This window comes from Xylocopa sonorina, chromosome 11 (assembly GCF_050948175.1).
Source record: "Xylocopa sonorina isolate GNS202 chromosome 11, iyXylSono1_principal, whole genome shotgun sequence".
Lineage (NCBI taxonomy): Eukaryota > Metazoa > Arthropoda > Insecta > Hymenoptera > Apidae > Xylocopa > Xylocopa sonorina.
The window spans coordinates 5,297,091-5,316,206 of NC_135203.1; the positions used below are offsets into that span (position 1 = coordinate 5,297,091).

At 47.5% G+C, this 19,116-nt stretch overlaps 2 protein-coding genes across 2 annotated transcripts; both read right to left on the minus strand.

The window, feature by feature from the left end:
• Positions 1-10,646: 10,646 nt before the first annotated feature.
• Positions 10,647-13,043, minus strand: LOC143429275 (uncharacterized). Its single transcript, XM_076904806.1, has 6 exons — positions 12,895-13,043; positions 12,683-12,824; positions 11,563-11,810; positions 11,222-11,463; positions 10,793-11,091; positions 10,647-10,709 (listed from the first exon to the last, which is right to left on the minus strand). Exons 1-6 carry the CDS (start codon positions 13,041-13,043, stop codon positions 10,647-10,649), a joined length of 1,143 nt encoding a protein of 380 aa, XP_076760921.1.
• A 700-nt stretch (positions 13,044-13,743) lies between these two features.
• LOC143429166 (uncharacterized) lies at positions 13,744-18,635 on the minus strand. Its single transcript, XM_076904642.1, has 3 exons — positions 18,401-18,635; positions 17,061-17,262; positions 13,744-13,960 (listed from the first exon to the last, which is right to left on the minus strand). Exons 1-3 carry the CDS (start codon positions 18,588-18,590, stop codon positions 13,819-13,821), a joined length of 534 nt encoding a protein of 177 aa, XP_076760757.1. The 5' UTR covers positions 18,591-18,635; the 3' UTR covers positions 13,744-13,818.
• Between the last annotated feature and the right edge of the window lie 481 nt (positions 18,636-19,116).

Below are 19,116 nucleotides of genomic sequence, written 5' to 3' on the forward strand. Positions count from 1 at the left end.
TGGTATAACGAACGAATTACAGCCGAGGCGAAGTAGGAGCGTTGTTAAAAAAGTTGCCGCGCGTTGGAGAATTTTTGCTTGGGTCTAACTCCTCCGCAGGGACTTCATCGAGCTAACGAGCCGCGGGAACATGCTCGTCCGTGGTTCCTCGTATTCTAGATAACGAGCAACCATGTTGCGAGCTCTCTGGACAAATTTCACCAGCTTCCTCCTTTACTTTTTAAATCGAGATGTATAAAATGGTAGATGTTTAGGTTTGTCAATCTTATTATCGATCTTGCTTATCGTCATTCTTATATTAACGCGTAATTAAATCTGCTTTAATGCTCGATTGCGAAACGTTTCTTCAAATGAAATTAATATTACCATCTCTTGTGTACGCGCGTAGTTGCACGCGTTAAGCAAGAAGTGATATCGTACAGTTTTTTTTTTATCTGCGATCCCTGTTTGTTCCAAATAAGTAAACACCCGAGCAGACAATCGTGGCAGCTTTTCACCGCGATATCGACAAATCCCATCTTTTATCTGAAACGTTCGCGTCGATTTGCCGCGAACGTCAGGTGGTAGCGTTTTCAATCGCGAAACGGCAAACGCGGTCACGCGCGTGCAGTGATTCAAGGTGGCGAACGTGCCGTGCCGTGCGATCCTAGCTCTGAGTAAGTCGATAGATAAAAACACCTTTGGATCGTGAAAACCTTTGATCGCGATTGAATTGCGCGCTCGACCGTTGCTATTGCGTCGATGCACGTTAATCGTTTGCAACGTTGGACGTCACTTAGCTGAGACGGAACGGCTATTTGTACTAGCAGAATCAGAATTGATGATTCTACGCGCTCGTTAAAAATCCTGCACAGATAAAAGCATTCCAATTTGCCGTGAAAGAAAGCTGCGAGAAAAGTTCAGTAAACAGGGTGACGCGTTTCGTGAGTCATGCGGTTTTTCACCACCGCACAGGTATGTACGTGTCCAACCGGACAGCGAGTAGAGTCGATGGCATCTATACACTGGGTGGTTATCGAGAGGGCTTTGATAAAACATCGATTTTCTCCCATTACGGAACGGTCTCGGAAGTAGTTCCATGAAATGCACCTGGTGATTCATTTCGCACCTCGATGAATCTCTCGAGAGATTCCCCGCTGGAAAATCCGCACGCGAGACAAATGGAAGTGTAACGACACCTAAAACCTTTAAAAGTTTTAACCACGCAGTACCACGAGTCTAAAAGGACTGTAACCTTCCGTGAATGACTATAGACATTTGCCATTGGTTTTTCCGAATGGTCATCGGTTGTAAAGTATTCTGTGACTGTTACAAAAATTCTTTCGCATATTCTAGTATTTTTTCTACCAAAGTACCCAATTACAATATCTATCAAATATTTAAACACCAAGCCACATAATTCCTCGACTAACATTACAAAAATGCTTCTATAGTTTGCATCATCATAATTTTTTCCCCAATCCATGTTGTATCTCATCGACAGTACATTATCTCAACCAATTCACTATTAATTCCATTGGCACCCTCGAAAACAGCATTTCCCTCGATCATTCTCCTCGTCGCCGCCAACTAACCCAACCCACTGCCTCTCCAACTTCTTCGAGCGCCCTGAAAAACCACCTACGCCAGGTCTGAAAAATTCACCGACCACCCTCGCTCGTCAGGGGTGGGCCTCGATGTCGAACGTAGATCGACGAACTTTTCACGCGACCCATAACCGTATGATTTACCACGCGCAGAGCGGAATGAATCACATTATCGGTCGTGTGCCTTGACGATAGTCGTCGCGCGGCAGCAGGGGCCGGCGAGAAAAAGGCGATAAAGCCGCGGCGACAGGCAGTCTAGAGCGATACGGAGGCTAGCGTACACGTAGGCACGCGGCGCGTGGCGCCGCGAGAGTCACACCTGTGCACCGTTGCTCTCGAAACGGTTTTATCGAACCGCGTGGCTTCCTTCGAGGCCGTTTTCACCGCGATCGACGGTGAAACGAGCGGAGCGTCGCGGCGCGCACGCGACCCACCGCGAGCTCGAGGGATGATTTATGGACGCGGCCCGCCGTCGAGAGGGACGTCGAGAGGGGATGTGGGCGGTGTTGATTCATGGGGTCGAATTTCTCCTGGATGCTCTCCAGAGGGGCTTTAATTGGCGATTGTGTATTGTTTTTGAAGAGACAAGGGGTTGCTGATGAGAGTACGATTTTTATTTTAGAAATTTTAAGGGATGTTTGTTCTCCAAAATTGTTTGCACGTAAATTAATGAGTGTTATATCCTTTTTTTTTTTCTAAGGAGGGTTGCGCGAGCAGATATGTATAGAATTTTTGGTTCACTCGAAAGCTTGACGGTGTGCGATGTTTGTAATTATAAATAATCGAAAATATATGTATTTTAGGTGGTGGGAATAGAAAATGCGATAAGGAGATGCAATGTAAGGTGGCCTTGTCAAATGACGCGCGTTTATCTGGAGTGATTCATGCGTAGTTATGTTGAGATAATTGACGTACGTGAGATATCAAGCGTACACACTCTCGACTTATCAAACTACCAACTTTCGCTAATCTATTTGAAGCGCTCCTCCTCAGAAATTATCGTCAACATTTACAATTTACTTGGACTTGTTTTCATAAAGTATCGTACTACGGTTCGTCCTCGAGAATCTACACTGATGCGATACAATCCTTTGCTTATAAATTATGTCATAAAGAAAAGGTATTATCTTGTTATGCTTCATACACACAGTTAAAATTATACTTTTTACATTGATCAAAAACGTAGAATTTATCGTCGAGCGAAAGTCTTCGACCGAGGAAAGCGAAGAAAGGGGTAACGCAATGATCGTTGCATAACGCAGCGACACAACTCGGCTTATCAACGAATATCAACACAGCTGTGAAGACTGAGAGGCATGAGTCAGTTCAGGGGCATAGCTCGTTGCACTCTGTTTGCTCTCGTCTTTGGTCAAGGCTGCCAAATGTCTTCCGACTGGTAGAAATGTCATCGAACGTTACAATGTTTCGCTTGAACACACCTCTCGATGCTGACTGTCTCCCTACACCAAACACGATCCTGATAAAGAGTCAACGAGATACAAACAGAAAACGTACGATTAAAATTGAATCCTTAATTCCCACATTACAGAATCAAACCCACCCCAGGGCGCAGAAAGGGTTGATACTCGGTAACCACCCTGAATATCAAAGGAGCACACCCGTGGCTGTGACAATTCCGCTCGAACCAGAATCCGTGAAGCGTCTAATGCACACGAGCGTCACGCATAATTGCTCGAGGCAACGGGGGCAACTAGCGAGCGAACCCCTCGACCGGCATCGCTTTTTATCACGGCAATTAATATCACTTGATATCCCGGCCAAGTCGCGGCCACGGCGCATAAATTCGACGCTCGAATAATTCCGTACATAATTCAACCCTTTCGGTCATAAGTCACGTCGTCGGGACGAGCTGTTTCACGGTAACTCGTCGCCAACGACAAGACGGGATGCAAATTCGCATTGCGAATCGTACTCGACGAGGTATCCAACGCCATCTCGGGCGTGTCCATTTTATTCGCGATTCACAGCAAACGATATTCCAGAGAAAAAAAATACATATACGTATATATTCTATACTTTCACGTCGAGGGTTTCGATAAAGGAATCTGGAATTGGGGCACATATCGTTCCCATTGGTCTCTCGTTACGACGACGTCAATGGGAATCGTGCACTCGAGCCGAACGGCCGCGATCGAATCAAGCGCGGATCGTTTAATCACGCGCCACCAAATAAAAGCACGATTCGAAAAGCACGACAGCACGTGGCACGGATGACAAACGCGCGAGTCGCGTTCGACTCGAGCAAATAAGCCGATTATCGTTCGTGGCTCGTTGCGCTCGTTGCAGCCGTCTTTCACTCCGCCTCGCCCCCTTTCGCATCGTGTTATACGCATTATCCGTTGATAGAGACGCTTAATTAGCGACCACTATGAATTCCCGTCGAGTAACTACAATCGTAATATTATGATTCCTAGGAAAAGGACATTTCGATGTTTCGTTACATTATTACAACCATAGAAACTGATTATTACAATTAAAATCGATCACGATCGATCTCCATCCACTTCGCACCTAATTCACCCCACACCATCGACCCTAACACCAGAGAAACACGTCAGCAGCGGTTTCGAAGAGTAAACTTCCTTCTCGTTCTTACTCACAGGTGTCACTCAGCCAGCAATTATGCGCAATTACACCGCCCGTCCGATGAAACAGCAAAAAGGAGGAAGAAAGAGAACGAACAGAAAAGGAGATCGACAATGCCTGGAAACGGTGAGAAACGTGGAGAGGCCGATTTGCCTGGTCGGGGCATTGACAGCGCACCCGTTGACCGTGTAATTATGGCACTTTTTAAAAGCGGCCAGCTCGCAAGCCCGCACGCGCGCCTCTTTATTACGGCACGCTGGGATACGAATTTCGACCCCACGTCGAGGGGGAGGCGAAGCCGCGAAACCAACCCCAGCCGGTCGCATTGTCGGCTTAATAATACGGCTAAGCACAAAGTGCCGGGGCTCCTCGCGCTGTACACGCTGATACCGTATAATCACATCTCGTTCGTACCTCCTGGCCATGATTCATGCGCCTGTTACGTATGGCAAATACCGGGAAACCGGGGCAAACTCGTCGCGGGCGTAGCTGGTTGACGGGCGCATCCGTAAATTTGATAATTGCAGCCCTTCGTCGGTTTGGGGACGGCCCTCGTGTGGACAGAAGGTTTGACGTCTTGCGACAGGGGTGAGTCTGCTTCAGGTGTATAGTACGCGTACTGTCCTGGATAATTAGGGAATGTTCGTGGATTATTCTTAGTTTGAGCGCGCGTGGGCGCGTAATCGAGGTACCATCGTCGATTAATATTGGTTACTTTTAAGAAATGAGTTGAACGTGCTAGTAATTATTTATATGATTTGATTGAGATATTTTGTAATTCTTTTTGCACGGGGAAAGCAATTAATTGAAATCTCTGAAGCAAAAACATTTCAACCCCTTTCGATCGTTTTCAAGTAAAACGTTGTACAACTCAATCGTTCGAATCGTAGCTGGCAAAAGAAGATCGCACGGAAACGCGAGTGGGCAGACCTTTTTGATCCCCCTTCCGCTTCGCATAATTGCATAATTCGCAAAGAAACACGCCCCGTTTCACGATTCGGCGCAAAACCGAGGGACGAGCAGTTTTCCGCGCGGCGAGCGCCTCGTTTTTCTCGTTTTTGCGAGCGGAGCACCGCAACCACGGCGGGGGGAAACGAGCGGCTCGTACCGTTCGCGATGAGTCGCAAGAAGAGCGACGAAAGTAGCTGCACTCGCGTCCACGAGGACGAATTAGAGGTTGCTGATGCGGAACAGAGGCTTCTGATCCGTGGGGTGGTTGAAGCGAGTCGCCTGCGGGGTGCGAACGCAGACTGAGTAAAATATGTGACTTATTTCTCCGTTGCTGCTAAAAAACTCTCAGCCATAAAATTTCGTAACTCAAAAATTCCATGTTTCTAAAACATTGATAAAACCGTGTAGCGAATAATTCTTTCGTGCAATTAATTTGTCGAGTGCACGGAAATCAATCTAAAAGCAGGCACTATATTTTCGTTTAAACCGCTGATCTTCGATCTTTAAACCTCCGTCAACACGAATCACTTTGAGCAGAGCCTGCCGCGTCCTAGCAATTTTCCAATCAAAGGACAGAAGACAGCTAAGCGAGGAAGCCAGCGTCCCTGGTCGGTTGATACTTTAATTAAAAAACCAGCCGCGCGACACGGCGAACCAGGCGTGTCGATAATCAGCGAGTGTCCTTTGCCCCCTGTTTGCTCGCGTCCTTTATCCGTGACAATCTCGAGGAAAATCCTCGGCTTTCGACCGAGCGCATAATCCTGTCGCATTAAAGCGTCGTCTAGTCGTTTAAAAAAAGGAAACAGGGGGAGACAGAGAGATAGAGAGAGAGAGAGAAAACCGAGCGAACAAAGCGAAGAGGGCGAGAAAAGCGAGCTGTGTGTATTCTTTTCGCGTTGCTCGTGCCGCGAGAGGCTTGGCTCGGTGAAACGAGAAAGACGCGGTCAGAGAATGAAAGCGGCCGCGAGAGAGCGGTTGGTAAGGGATGAAACGTGGGACGAGGAGGTTCGAGGTCTCGTTGAAAAAAGAGAGACGAGCGAACAAGTCGGCGGCACCCTTGGGCGATGATACGAAAATAGTGACACGCGGCCAGCGGGATTGATCCGCGACACGTGCCCTCAATGCTGCAATCAACGTGGCTGACTGACGTTGCACGAGACGAGACCCGCAGCCGCGATGCTTTATTTATGAACGATTTGAAAGCCTATCCGATGGATCAGGATCGTCCGCGGCGTTTTAAAGGGAGGATCGCTGTTTGACGATCCGATAAAGGGCATCGCGGTGGTTCCTTTTTTTTTTTAATGAGCTGGGGTTACCCTGGTAAACGGCTAGTGTCATATTCCGCGTGGAAATCGGACTGAATGATTCATTTTTATTAATCGAAAAATTTGAGAACTCTTCTATTCTTTTTCAACGCGCTACAATTAATAATACTCGTGACGTATCAGATTCTGAAAGCGTCGCATAACTCCTCCAGCGCATCCCAACACGATTCCAACACCCCCGCGAAAGACTAGAAAAGAATATCCTCGAGAAAAACAAACCGCAGCGTTGAAAGCATTTAAAACAGCGGCCAATAAAGGGACAATCGATCAGTCCACGGTTCGACACTCGGTCCACAAAGGGCCTGTCACGAGCGAGGACGCTTTAAAAGGTCCGGGGGTGGAATCTCTCGTTGGCCACGACAATGAGAAGCCCGTGACAGGGATATCTTGCTACCCCCGTGGATATCCACTTATCCGTGCCGGCCACGGTGTCGTCCCCAAGATCTTGGTGGTGTCGCGAAATTTTCATCCCCCGCGCCACGAATTATTCCGTCGATCAAGGGGAACCGATGGGAGAAAGAGAGAGAGAGAGAGAGAGAGAGAGAGAGGGCCAGCGCTTCCCAGCGATATCCACGACCACCGTCCTGGGCTCCTTTTGTCCGCTCGAATTGCCGTCCCCTCGCGACCGAGATGCCTCTAAATTGAAAAGTCCATCCGTGGAAACGGTGGGACGGTCCTTCCGGCCCGGGTGTATTACGGACAGACGATATTGGACCATTGTGGGGCGCTCGTCGAGAAAAATATATGGCTAAATAGAACCGGTGGACGCGGTGTTTTATGGTTAAACGGAGAGCCGGAATGCGCGGGGAATTTATGTCTTATTCCATTGGACCCGGCTCGGTCTACCGTATTATTGATCCTTGATTAACCGGGAGCCTGGAACACTCGTAATTCGCTGAACCACCCCACGCGTGAGAACGTCTCCAGTTCACCGGATCGACGACCCTCGTTTTCGATTGTTTTCACTGGTAAGAAGGCGATGCTGGCAAAATAGAAACGATTTATTCTAAAGTAAAAGATATTTTCACCCTAATTGCGTGAAGTTTCTAACAAAATATTGCTCTCTCTATCCGTCGACGTCGAAAGTACTCTTCGAACCGAACCATCGAAGTATCACAAGATTCCTCACCATCCACCCCTGAAAGTATCTAATTATTTTGATCCTATCAGGAACAGTTGATCGAGCCCGTGGTTTCGTACACTGGGAGGTTCGATTTCCCTTCACCTGGTTCACCTGCGTCGCATTTTTCACGGGGATTAGTCGCGACGCGATCGCCGTCCACCGTACCACCCCTTCGTCGCGGGAGCTCCTTTGCATCGGCTCCAATTCGGGAGGATTTGTTTCGTCACTTGGGGTGTGGTAAGCCGACATGAGACCAACGCGCTCCCGGGCGCCGCTCCTAATAACGAGGAATTATCGCCGCGATACAATGAGCCCGCGGGAAATCCTCTTTGATGTCTACCACGGAAAATAATACCGCCCTAATAGAGCGAGATTACGCGCGACGCCGTCGTCGCGTCGCTCCTTTGCGACCACCAGCCAGTTCCTTGATTTGTGTGTTCAATTTCGGCCTCACACATGGAGGGGTGCTCGGTTTGTGGGCTGGGTTTTAAAGTGTAGACGAGAAATTCTCGGTTTAAAAGAGGAAGTTGAAGGAACGTGACTTTCCAAAATGAAAGCGCAAGAAATAAGAGACAGAAGTAGTACTGTATGTAACGTTTTCACTAAAGTTTGTTATTGAATTGATAGAAAGTGGAGGCTCGAGAGAGACGCTGACTCGAGGATTATCGTATTCACTGTATTTATCACGAATTAATCGTCAAGGATAAAATAGATTGCACCCCCTCTGCCTGCTGAGCTTTTCGCTCTTAATCCCGACACGCCTTAAACAAACCAGCGAAAGAAATCCAGCCGGTCGTCTCCCCCAAATCTCTCGCAAATTAAATCCCGTCGTCTCCCACAAAGCCGGCCGAAAATTACCCCCTGTCGAACCGCGATACAAAAATCACCGTTTCAATTACGGCGAGGCCGCAACGGCCGTGTCGAAGGAGCACGTTCGGTTGCCAGGAACAATCGCGCACGCCCCCGAAAAGTGTTCGCAAACGCGCCCACGCGGTCCCGCCCGTGCGACATCGGATGTATCAGAAGGCTAATTGTCTTTCGCTGTCAGTTGCACCCCCTATTCGGGCTTGTCCGAGGCACACCGCCCTCCAGGCAACGGCGATCGCCTCCGTACGACTCTTGGGCGCGCGAGCACGCCTCGAATTACACGCTACGAAGGATAAAATAATTACACGTCGTCCCCCACTCGCGCCTCCCTCATTTTTTTCTCTCGCGACGAGAGCCTCTCGTGCCTTCTCGTCCCACTCCTTCGCCACTCTGTTTCTTTTACTCGAACGTAACGTGTTTTAGGGGCGAAGTTGCTTATTGGAAGACTCGAAGGAGCGATTGATCTATAAATCGCGAGGGATGAAATAGGTTTCTGTTAGAAGACGTTTCAAGCTTATCGGAGTATTGTTATCTGCGGTGAAAATGATTCTACGTATAGTTAAGGAGCAAGGGGTGGCACGTGCGATTGGAGAAAACGCGAAAGTGCCATTTAGATAAACGACAGATAGTTTTTAGCGAGATACGTGCGGGTTTAACAAGCGTACGATAACGCCGTTTACCCCTTTCGTTGTCTAGCGAGAAGAAAGGGTTGATTCTAACGGGTTATTATGCCGTTTTCCATAATTTAATACTTCCTCGGTAACAGCGTTGATAATTACACGGTACCGTTCATTGATTGTTACTTGCTGTCTTTCCGTGCCGCGGAAATTGTCGATTCTCTCGCGCGAAATGGTCGCAGGTGATCGTTACGGGTAAGAAAGAAGGTGTGGCAAAATATAGACGCGGGAGTGCGACTTACTCCGTAAGTGTGGATTTAACGAAGTGACTTATCGATGGATCGTTCGCGTGTCTAAGAACGCGAACGCAATCGTTTGCAACTCCGCCTTGTTAATTGCTACTAAAATGGTCATGCAAATGTCACGATATCGCGCCTCCTCGTATTCGTCGCTGTTTAAAACGGCGACGTTCCTATCGGTAAAAGGACGATCGTGATAACGAACGAGACACCGGGTATTACCAATAAAACACCCGGGTAGATATTAATTTCGCGTCTACTTTCGCACAAATAATCGCGACTTCTCTCGTATCGCTCGCATTCGATCGAATGCCTGATGCAACTTTTATCGAAGCTACCGCCACGATCGTTTATAGTGTTTTATTATCATCGATAAATCGTACACACAATATACAATACATATATATCGTTACGCAACATTCTAATTTGCAATTCACTCGTTAACATTCCAAACCCATCCGCACACGCATTTAAAATTATCTTATACTACCATCCTTCGCGCAAAGGATTCTCCTGACGATCTTCGAACCATAAATTATATCGTCGCGCACGTTTAATAATTTATCCCGCCAGCATTGAAATCGACCGCGCATCACAATATCCCACGCGTTTTATAGCCACCGTCGCTATTAGCCAATCATTTTCTATACCGTCGCAAGTATCCCCGAGTCTTCTATTAAAGTTCACCCCCTTTCCGTTCATCCGTCACCCAGCGTCCTTTTACGCCCCCGTGAAACGCCGCGCACCTGTGCGCTCGCACACGCGAGAAGCCAGCGGGAAATCGAAGGTGGATAAAATAGAATTTATCGGGCCGCGTAACTGAGACATAAAGCGGCTCGTACCACTCGCTCGAGCAGATTCATTGGACAAGTTGTCTAACGGCGCCCCATGCTGTTCCCACAAATGGCGTACGCGCGCCGTTCAACGTCGACTCGGGACTTCCTGTTACGAGCGCGTCCGCGAGCGTGCAGGTGGAGAGAAAATCCCTGACAGGGTAGCTTCGCGGTGACGAAATAAACGACGCTGTCGGAGAACCCGTGGCGAGTCCCCAGTCCAGTCCTCTGGACGCTGATAATCCGTAAATTTGCGACGCGCGGACTCGAGTTTCCGGTTCGTTTCGACGGGATATCGACTGTCGCTCGCGACTATGATTATTCAAATGCCACTTAGCGGGTGTAGTATCTCGCGTGTCTGTTTTATTCGAATTCTTTTCTTTTTAAATTAAAAATTATATTTAGTGAGGTACGCGTGGTTTTTGTTTTTTATTGGTACTATTGTATGACTATCGAGCTCGAAGGGAAGCGGAATCGAGAGAATCTTCTGTCGCCCCTGTCCTGAAATGCGTGCAATAATATTAATTAGCGAAGAACATCTGAATTTTTGCTTTTAGTGATCTATTAATGCTTGGTGGTGTTACCTGAGGGAAGAACGCGACGTTGTCCTTTCGCCAGCTGTTCGATTCTGATTTCAGTGCATCAGCTTTCAGACTGTTCATCGCTGGCTTCCTGTCTGACTCTGATCGGCCAGGAAAAATGATTTCATTGCCACTTTTCAGGTTCCCATCGCGCATTGGATATTCTCGTTGCTTGAAATATTGTTGGTATTGATTTACCACTGGAAATTGAATCTCCTTTCGGGGTGGTTCGCCTCGAATGTACTCGTTCGAGGCTCCAGCCACTATTCTCTCTCTCACTTCGATCTTCGACTGACCACCTACTGAATAAATAAAAAATTCAAACACTTCATTAACCACAAACTTAATCTTGCAATTAACAACCGAATAATTTAAGTAACAAGGAAATGAATGAATTTATTGATTGATCGTACGATTCTCTAAGTCTCTTACCTCGTTGAGTAGTAATTTTATCGTACTCTCTATACTTCCCTCCATGGAACTTGCTGAAGAGCCTGAAAAATCCGCCGTTGTAATTATTCAGGTAATAAATCAGCCCGTTCATGTCTCTGGGACACTTGGGATACGCCTCGTAACACGCTCGACTGTTCCCTCGGTTGCTGTAGCCGAGGATCATCGCCCGGCCGAAATACAGCAGCGGTGACGCGGCGGCGACGTCGATTTTGGTCAGCCAGCTGAAAACGCGGATAAAAATCAATCGAGGCTCTCGTCGAACGGACGAACGTCTGACCCAGAAACGACGACTCGAATCGATGTCTCCGGGCGGCACGTACTCCGTGAAAACGTTCCGGCCGAGGAACTCGAAGAAGCCGGATCCTCGTTTGCCTAACGATCGGCCAGGAAGCCGCCCGCTGGCCATCTCGCAGAGTATCCTCGGCACACACTTGTGGTCGTCGTGGCGAGATATCGCGGACAGCGCGTCAAGTAGATTCAGCTGGAATCCGGGCGACAGACCAGCCGTCCCGGACGGGCGGTTCGATTGCTGGTAAACGGAAGTCGGTTTGGGGTTGCTCTGATCCGACTGCAACCAGAAAAGTCTCGAGAATTCTAGACGTGGACGGACGACGCGGTTCCTTGACGGATTTTGGGCAGGTTTATTTTTTTTTCTAGGGCGTTGGATACTTTTAGTGATCGTATCTTGCAAATAGGAATTGATTTAGAAGGTTTTTTTTTCTTTCAGTTTCTACGTTCATCGTTCTGGGTAGTATAATAAATTTATTAACGATTTTAAAGTGTAATATGTTCTCTGACGGATTTTGACCATCGATTTATTTTTTTTTTGGCGTTGAGTACTTTTAGTGATTTTACTTTGCGAATAGGAATTGATTTAGAAAGGTTTTTTTTCTTTTAGTTTCTACGTTGCATCATTCTGGGTAGTATAATAAATTTAGTAACGATTTTAAAGACTAATATGTATATTCTGTTTTTTAGGTGGAGTGTAATGGATGTGTTTAAGTGGCGCCAAAAAAGAAACCAGCGTCCCTCGTTTCGCCTTGATACCACGAGGAATGAATCTATCAATGTCCTAAAAGAACAATAAGAATTGAAACGGATTTACGGTAATGTTTTATGCACTTCCATAAGAACTCGTAATTAGTAATATATTAAACTCTTTACGAGGAGTAAAATTACAGGCATCTCTTAGACAGGATGAACAGGATGAAGGTTGGTATTAAATTTCACGGGGTAATTTATTGTTAATTTAAGTACGTATCAAATAATAAACTGTGCGATGCCTTTTACGACAATTCCACGGAGGTTTCCACTTGTCCCGCGTAATTATTTATTATTCCTATTAATACGCTCTTCTGTTTCAGTGGCCTCGCACGAGTACGATCGAGATGTGAAACAAGCCAGCGACATCAAATGGACCGAATTAATTATCAAACGTACCGTGACAGCATCGTTGAAAATACCCGAAAAAACGTCCATGAAAGAGATCTGTCTGCCAGTGGACCCGTTCCCCCGACCTTTTCCATTCGTCACATTGCCGCTTTCTCGATCGACGAGATCGACGGCCAGTTCATCGATACACCTACGCGATCAACGTTGTTTCGCACTTGAGTTACACGACCAGCAATAATATCGCGATTTACAATACTCACTGCAGTAAATCTGTCGCGTTGTAGTCCTTTCGAGCCTCGTCGAAGTCGCAGTGACGTGGATATCTTGGATACTGATACTCAGCACGAGCATCGTAACGAAGAAGGAAACAAGTTAGTACAAATCTGAACGCCAGTTCACAGGTATTCATTTTTTTTAATGTCTCAATCGATTTCTTTCTTTGGTACACTATACGCGTTGGATAATTGGTTTCGACAAATTTGTTATTTCGAATCGTCGCGCGTCACATATTAATTTTTTCAAATGTAATTGGTTTATCCCGATTTCGATGGACTTTGGGTTCGCCAAACGTCGAATTCCGTTCGCGGAACGCTCGAGTGTTTCGCCTTCGCGGATGATCGTGTCACAGTTCCACGGCAACTGGAACTTTCTTCGAAAGCGTTCTTGGTACACAAGCTCGTTCAGGCGTAGGTAGGAAGAAACGTCATCGCGGGCTACTCTCACTTCGCTGTGACCGTTTTTCGCGCGCGTGCCTCGTCCACGACGCTCGCGTTCGCCGCTCCGTTACGGTTTAAAACAGGTACGTCCTGGATTATTTTCCAACTCCTTTATTCATTAATCAACAGAAGTTCCATCGACGATACATCTCTCCTTCGTTCACCCAAATATACATGATTCCATATTTCGCTTACAAAAATTACAAAAAGCTATAACATTTCGTTTAACAGTGGCTACAAGGATTACGCAGAAGTACAATTAATCAACAAATATTGCGGAAGCAATCAGTTTCAGCTAACGGAACACGATGTTACGAACGTGTCCTGAAATCGTCGATTCTCTCTTGGTTAGTTTGACCTGCGTCGAACAGGATCGACGATCCAAGAGGAGAACCGACACAAGCACGCCGTCTCGCGATATTTACAATCGTCGCTGGGATATCGCGCTGGAACGGCACGAGTTTACAGTTAATCGGTGCGCGCCGCCTCGTCGCAGCCTCTTCCTCGTTTCGCCAGCTGATGACAGAGTCGCGGGCTGCCCACGATGTCGCCCAGGAACACGCTCAGCAAGTAGTTCTCCTTCATCGGGTTAGGCGATGATTTGTACTCGCTGGAAAACGATTGATACCCCGCGTTAGCGTCTCTAACGAGCTGGAATTGTGAAAGCGTCACGGGGCGCGTGCGCGCCCGCCGCGGCGGGAAATATAAATCGTGGCGGCGAACGAGCCAAAGCAACTGGATCGCTCGTGTTTTTCCGCCGCGCGCTAACAAGAGCGACGCGGAGTGTGATTAATGGCAGAATTTATGGGCGTGCAGCGCCGCAAATGTACCAGAAAATCATTTTCGCTATGCCGCTTTTACAATTAGACCCTCGAGTCCGCGTTACGATTCGTTCCGCACATCGATGAACGATTTATTATACCATAACATCCAAGACGATATAATCGAACGAGAACGAAATTGACAATCAGATTCCATCCGCGGGTATCTCATAAAAAAATCATGAAACCATCGAACCCAATATCCCAAACCCCTGCTACCTCGAACCACCCCCTAACCGCCAACGAAAATCCGTCCATCCCTAACCAAATTGAACCACGAGACACCTCCTCCCCCACATTGACCGCTAGGAAAACTCTTTAAACGTCCATTCTTCGGCCCCAGAAGTTCTCTGCGAGGGACTCGACGATCCCAGTCCCTCGCACGGTCCGTTAAATCTCTCGAAAACCTCTCTCGACCAGCTCCAACCTTCGATACATCCTACCCACTCGCCCCTTCGCGCGCCAGCTTGTCCGTACAGGTGACAGAAGCGATTAACCGGCTCGTCTCGTCTCCCACGCTGCGCGTTGCCCACCTCGTAGCCGGAGAAGTCGCAGATAAGCCGTTCGAATTCGGAGAGTTTCGAGAGACGGTCGTAAAACGACGGTGGTAAGGGTTGGCGGGGCGCCGCCAGCCGGAACGAAGAGTTATCAGGACGCATTAGGACGCCCGTAGGAGAGGGCCGCCATTAGGGGCTATCTGCTGCTGGCGTTACTTACAACCGAATCTAGCGCGAGCTTCGTGGCTGGCTACGATCGAGAACCGGTAGCAGGGATTTCTATTAGTCCTCGCTGGTTGGAAGAAAGCGACGGGCCATTTGGAACGCAGGGGGTGGCTGCCTGCCACTTGGTCGACTCCACGCGTCAGACGATTTATTTGGTCGATCATCCTCGACGTGGACGTCGAGGGAACGCGAGGGTTACGCGGGAATTATTCGGCGAGGTTCTATTCGTTTGGAAGTTTACGAGCTGGTGGTGGAGGTACCTTTAGGTGGAAGTTACGAGTGAGAGAATAATCGAGTAGACTCGTTGAAATTTTCTGAGTTACAATGTCGAAACGGACAAATGTGATTGTGTAGGTATTCTTCTATTCGAGACGATGAATGTCGATGATGTTTCCATTTTTGTTTTAGTCGAGGTACATTTCGATATCTGCGGTTCTAGTCGACCAATGGGTTTAGAGATTCATCGAGGTATTGTGTAAATTTTCTGCTCCCAACGCTTTCACTTCAGTTTCCGCGAACGATAAATCTTCTCAGAGTACAATAGAGGCAAAGAACACGCGAAACACCAGCTACAAACGTCCGTGATCCAACTGTCAATCGATTCCGAAGACTTCGATGTTCCAGCCTGTACGTGACCCGGCGTCGCAAGCGATCGAACTTCTTTCGTCACCCCCGTGCAATTGAATATCAACGCGACTTTGGAAATCGTGGATGTTTGAAAAAATTTCTCCTCTTCGAGCGAATACCTCGATGACCCAGAGAAATTGTTTCTTAGGCAGGGAGCAGTGTGTTTAAGTGAAAAAGTAGAGCAAAAAGAAGACGAGCGAGCGGCAGGGGTCAGGTCGCTGATCGATTCACGGCTGGTCGAGCAAACGGGCCAATAGTTTTCCACGAGCGCATTAACCAACCAGTTATCAAGCCTCGAGAGCAAAACGAAGATGAAAAACCAGTCCTCGATGCCGTAAACTTCGGGGTAATGGTTACGCGCATCCCTCGTTTCACTCGCACCTCACGATTATAAAGTTACAATTTCATAAACGATAACATCGAATGCGTAAGTAGAAATATACTTTCTCTTACATCGACTGAAGAATAACTTTGTGTTATTTGTGTTCGCGTCTAACCGTGTATAATTACACAGAGAGCAATGTTTTTATTGTATGTATCGTGTAAGAGGCGAGTTTCTTCGTATTACATTATGAATTCCGGGAGACTTATGCAAATGTACGCTGAAAGGTGTACAGAGTTCGTCAAAGTAAAGAGCGCGTCGTAATAATTAAAACATCAAACAAATCATCGTGTCTCTCTCTCTCTCTCTGTTTCTATCCTCGTGTCGATAAAAATTGCGTAAGTGTTGGTTAAAGATGATCGATCGTAGCCAATGCAACTTCGATAGTTGGAAAGAGAGAGAGAGAGATCGCGGACTTTGTGAATGTACAAATCAACGATCACGATGAATGAGGTAGCGCTTTGAATAATAAATGTGGTGTGAAACGATATAAACGAACGAGATTGAAATTGATGAGAGGATGGTAGAGAGCGGTTGAGCGTACGGGTGGATGCGAACAGTTTCAACAGGGTCGATGGAACCTCCGAGAAAACAGGAGCAGAGGCTTCTTGCGTAAACAAGAAACGATGTCGATGATGGATAAAGGAATCGGTAGTACGAGTGAACGTTGACGTACAGCGTTCGGATTCGATCGCGAGACATCTCGCCTTCCACTCGGTCTCTCGATTATACGAACGAAACCAGCTCGTGTCGAAATGAAAACGATCGACGCGACAAAAAAGTCGCGTCGCATGGAAAATCGATTAGCTGAAAAGTGGACCAGAGTTTCGCAATATAATTCGCTTCTTATGAACTGTCCAAGCGAATGGAAACAAGGTAGGGTCAAAAGTGTGGAATAATTGTGCGATAAGGTGCGAAAGAAACGTATGAACAGGCAGGTTTTACAAGTGGAGCAGCAAATGCAGCGTGTCGAGCAAATTACACGACTAGGCGACTGTAATAATTAGTTATGACAGTTAACGATCGATCGATAATTACGGAGAATCTAGTTTGGCCCCGACCGCGAACGCACGAAAGAGAAAATTATCAAAGTGCAAGATTACATTCGATTAAGCGTTACCTCTTCGCGAATCTTGACGAAGGATCTGCGAAACGTACCTGAAAACAACATTCCAATCCAGAGCCCGTTCCCGACTTCGTTTCCGCAACGTTTGGCTCGCATATTTAGCGCAGATCCTTTCGTAAATGCAAACGTTAGTGCCCAACTCTGACACCAGCTTCTTTTCCACTTGACCGACGTCCAGGATTTCCTCGTCATGGACCAACTGCGGCGCGCGTTTCACGCGGCTGACATACGTATCTGAAAACGAGCGGCAAACGGTGGTAAAGTGTGAAACACCGTTTCGCAATTATTAACATAAACTCTTGTAAAACCTCGCACCACACCATTCATCGAATTTCCAAACTTCCTCTCGTATTTCCTCACTCGAACAATATCTATCATTTATTTTATACCCCTTTTCCACAATCTAATTGTCTTAATTCGAACGTTTCCAATATTATACCCACGACAGCCCCTCACTGTCAGCCGGGTTAATGCACGGTACGTGTACCGATGCAACCTCTTCACGCGGCCAGACAGGTTACTGTCATCAATCCGAGTGGCGATCCTCGTTTCAATCATTCAGAACCGTGAAATGACGGTCTCTAATTAATGACCAATCGGCCAGACAGTTTCTTCAACGTTTACCATAACGAATATCGACGTGACCGACGCAACAGGATCGCGCGTTCGCCTGTCGTCGATGACCGCTCGTCAACTTGCAGACACGCGTCGTCGACTACTCGTTTCATTATATTATCGACTATCGAATCTGAGCATTCATTTTCCGCCAATTTCATAATTTCTCCGCGCAACGAACCCCTCGACTTTAATCCGCGAATACCAGCGTGAACGAAAAGCGAGCTCGATGCCATTGTCAGAAACGGTTGGCGCGTATCGACGTCAACGTTCTCCAACCGGAAACAGCAGCGCGTTATGCGGACGTTACATGGGACCCAGCCGTGGAAGTCGCAACAAGTGGAACGCTTTCGCTTTCGCTGCTCGCCGATTCGATTCACGCGTTCAACCACCGGTGGGTATACTCGGATTAGGATTATCTGGCTGGCAAAGTTCAGCTGGTTTTTCGCTCCAACCCGATCGGCCGCGAATTACCATGGGAGAACATTGAACTTGTTCGCGTCGAACGTTGTGGCAAGTGGAGGAACGCGAGTGTCGCTCTGGTTCTCTCGCGTGGAAGCGAAATCACGCGTTTAAGTGTCTCGCGTTCAAATCAGTGTGGTTTGTATTCTTTTCTAGCGTGTAACAAGGATTTTGGCAAGGATCTTGGTGTTGTCCGCGTATTCAATTCGAAGAAAAACGAGGAACCGACTTTTTACTTTGTTGGATCGAGTAGAAGCGTTCTCTGATGAAAACATAGAAGAAAGATGGTATTTACCTGGACTCAACGAGTACGCGAGCTTCTTCACGAAGTTCGAGATCCTCACAGCAGCGATGAGCACCGGGAAGCCGACCAGCTCTAGCGGAAGCTGGAACGCTGGTTCCTGTTGTGGAGCAGGCGCGGCGCTCACCAACGTCACCGCCAAGAAGTAACAGCCCAACAAGTGAAACACGCGGCTCAATCGCATCGTGGATTGCTACCTGGCGAACGAATCAAATTATTCCTCTTTAACTCGAATCACTCGGTCGACTCGATACTGCGTCTCACTACTTCGAAACTAGACAACACATTCGTCACGAGAGCGTGCGCGTTCGCGCTCGCTAGGGATCCATCGATCAATTTTCCACTCGCACGACTTCCGTTCATCTCTCCGCTTTCCAACGATCATTCATAACCCAGCCCAACTATGTACAGTTACGCGCTCTTGCGTTAATATAATCTCGACGAGCTCGAACTCTGCACTCTCCGCGATCTTCGAATTCAATCGTACACAGCGTGCGCGTGACTGTACATAGTTCTACTCTTACGTGGATCAGAAATTCATTTCTATCTTATCGATTCCCCATTGAAAGTTTTGATCGCGCTCTACGACAGTCACAGAGACACACAAACAGTTTCTACAGACTCATTCGATCGAAACTGGTTCCCCGTCCGATCGATCGACGCGTTGTCCCCTAAATCGGCACGGTGGTAAATCGACGATAATCGAGTCC

Coding starts and splice junctions, on each gene's coding strand:
- LOC143429275 (XM_076904806.1), bottom strand. CDS start 13,043: ATGAATACCTGTGAACTGGCGTTCAGATTTGTACTAACTTGTTTCCTT. Junction 12,825..12,894: donor AACGCGACAGATTTACTGCA/GTGAGTATTGTA, acceptor TTGATCGCGTAG/GTGTATCGATGAACTGGCCG. Junction 11,092..11,221: donor TAAAATTACTACTCAACGAG/GTAAGAGACTTA, acceptor TTATTTATTCAG/TAGGTGGTCAGTCGAAGATC.
- LOC143429166 (XM_076904642.1), bottom strand. CDS start 18,590: ATGCGATTGAGCCGCGTGTTTCACTTGTTGGGCTGTTACTTCTTGGCG. Junction 17,263..18,400: donor CGCGTACTCGTTGAGTCCAG/GTAAATACCATC, acceptor GCTCGTTTTCAG/ATACGTATGTCAGCCGCGTG. Junction 13,961..17,060: donor GATTGGAATGTTGTTTTCAG/GTACGTTTCGCA, acceptor ATCGTTTTCCAG/CGAGTACAAATCATCGCCTA.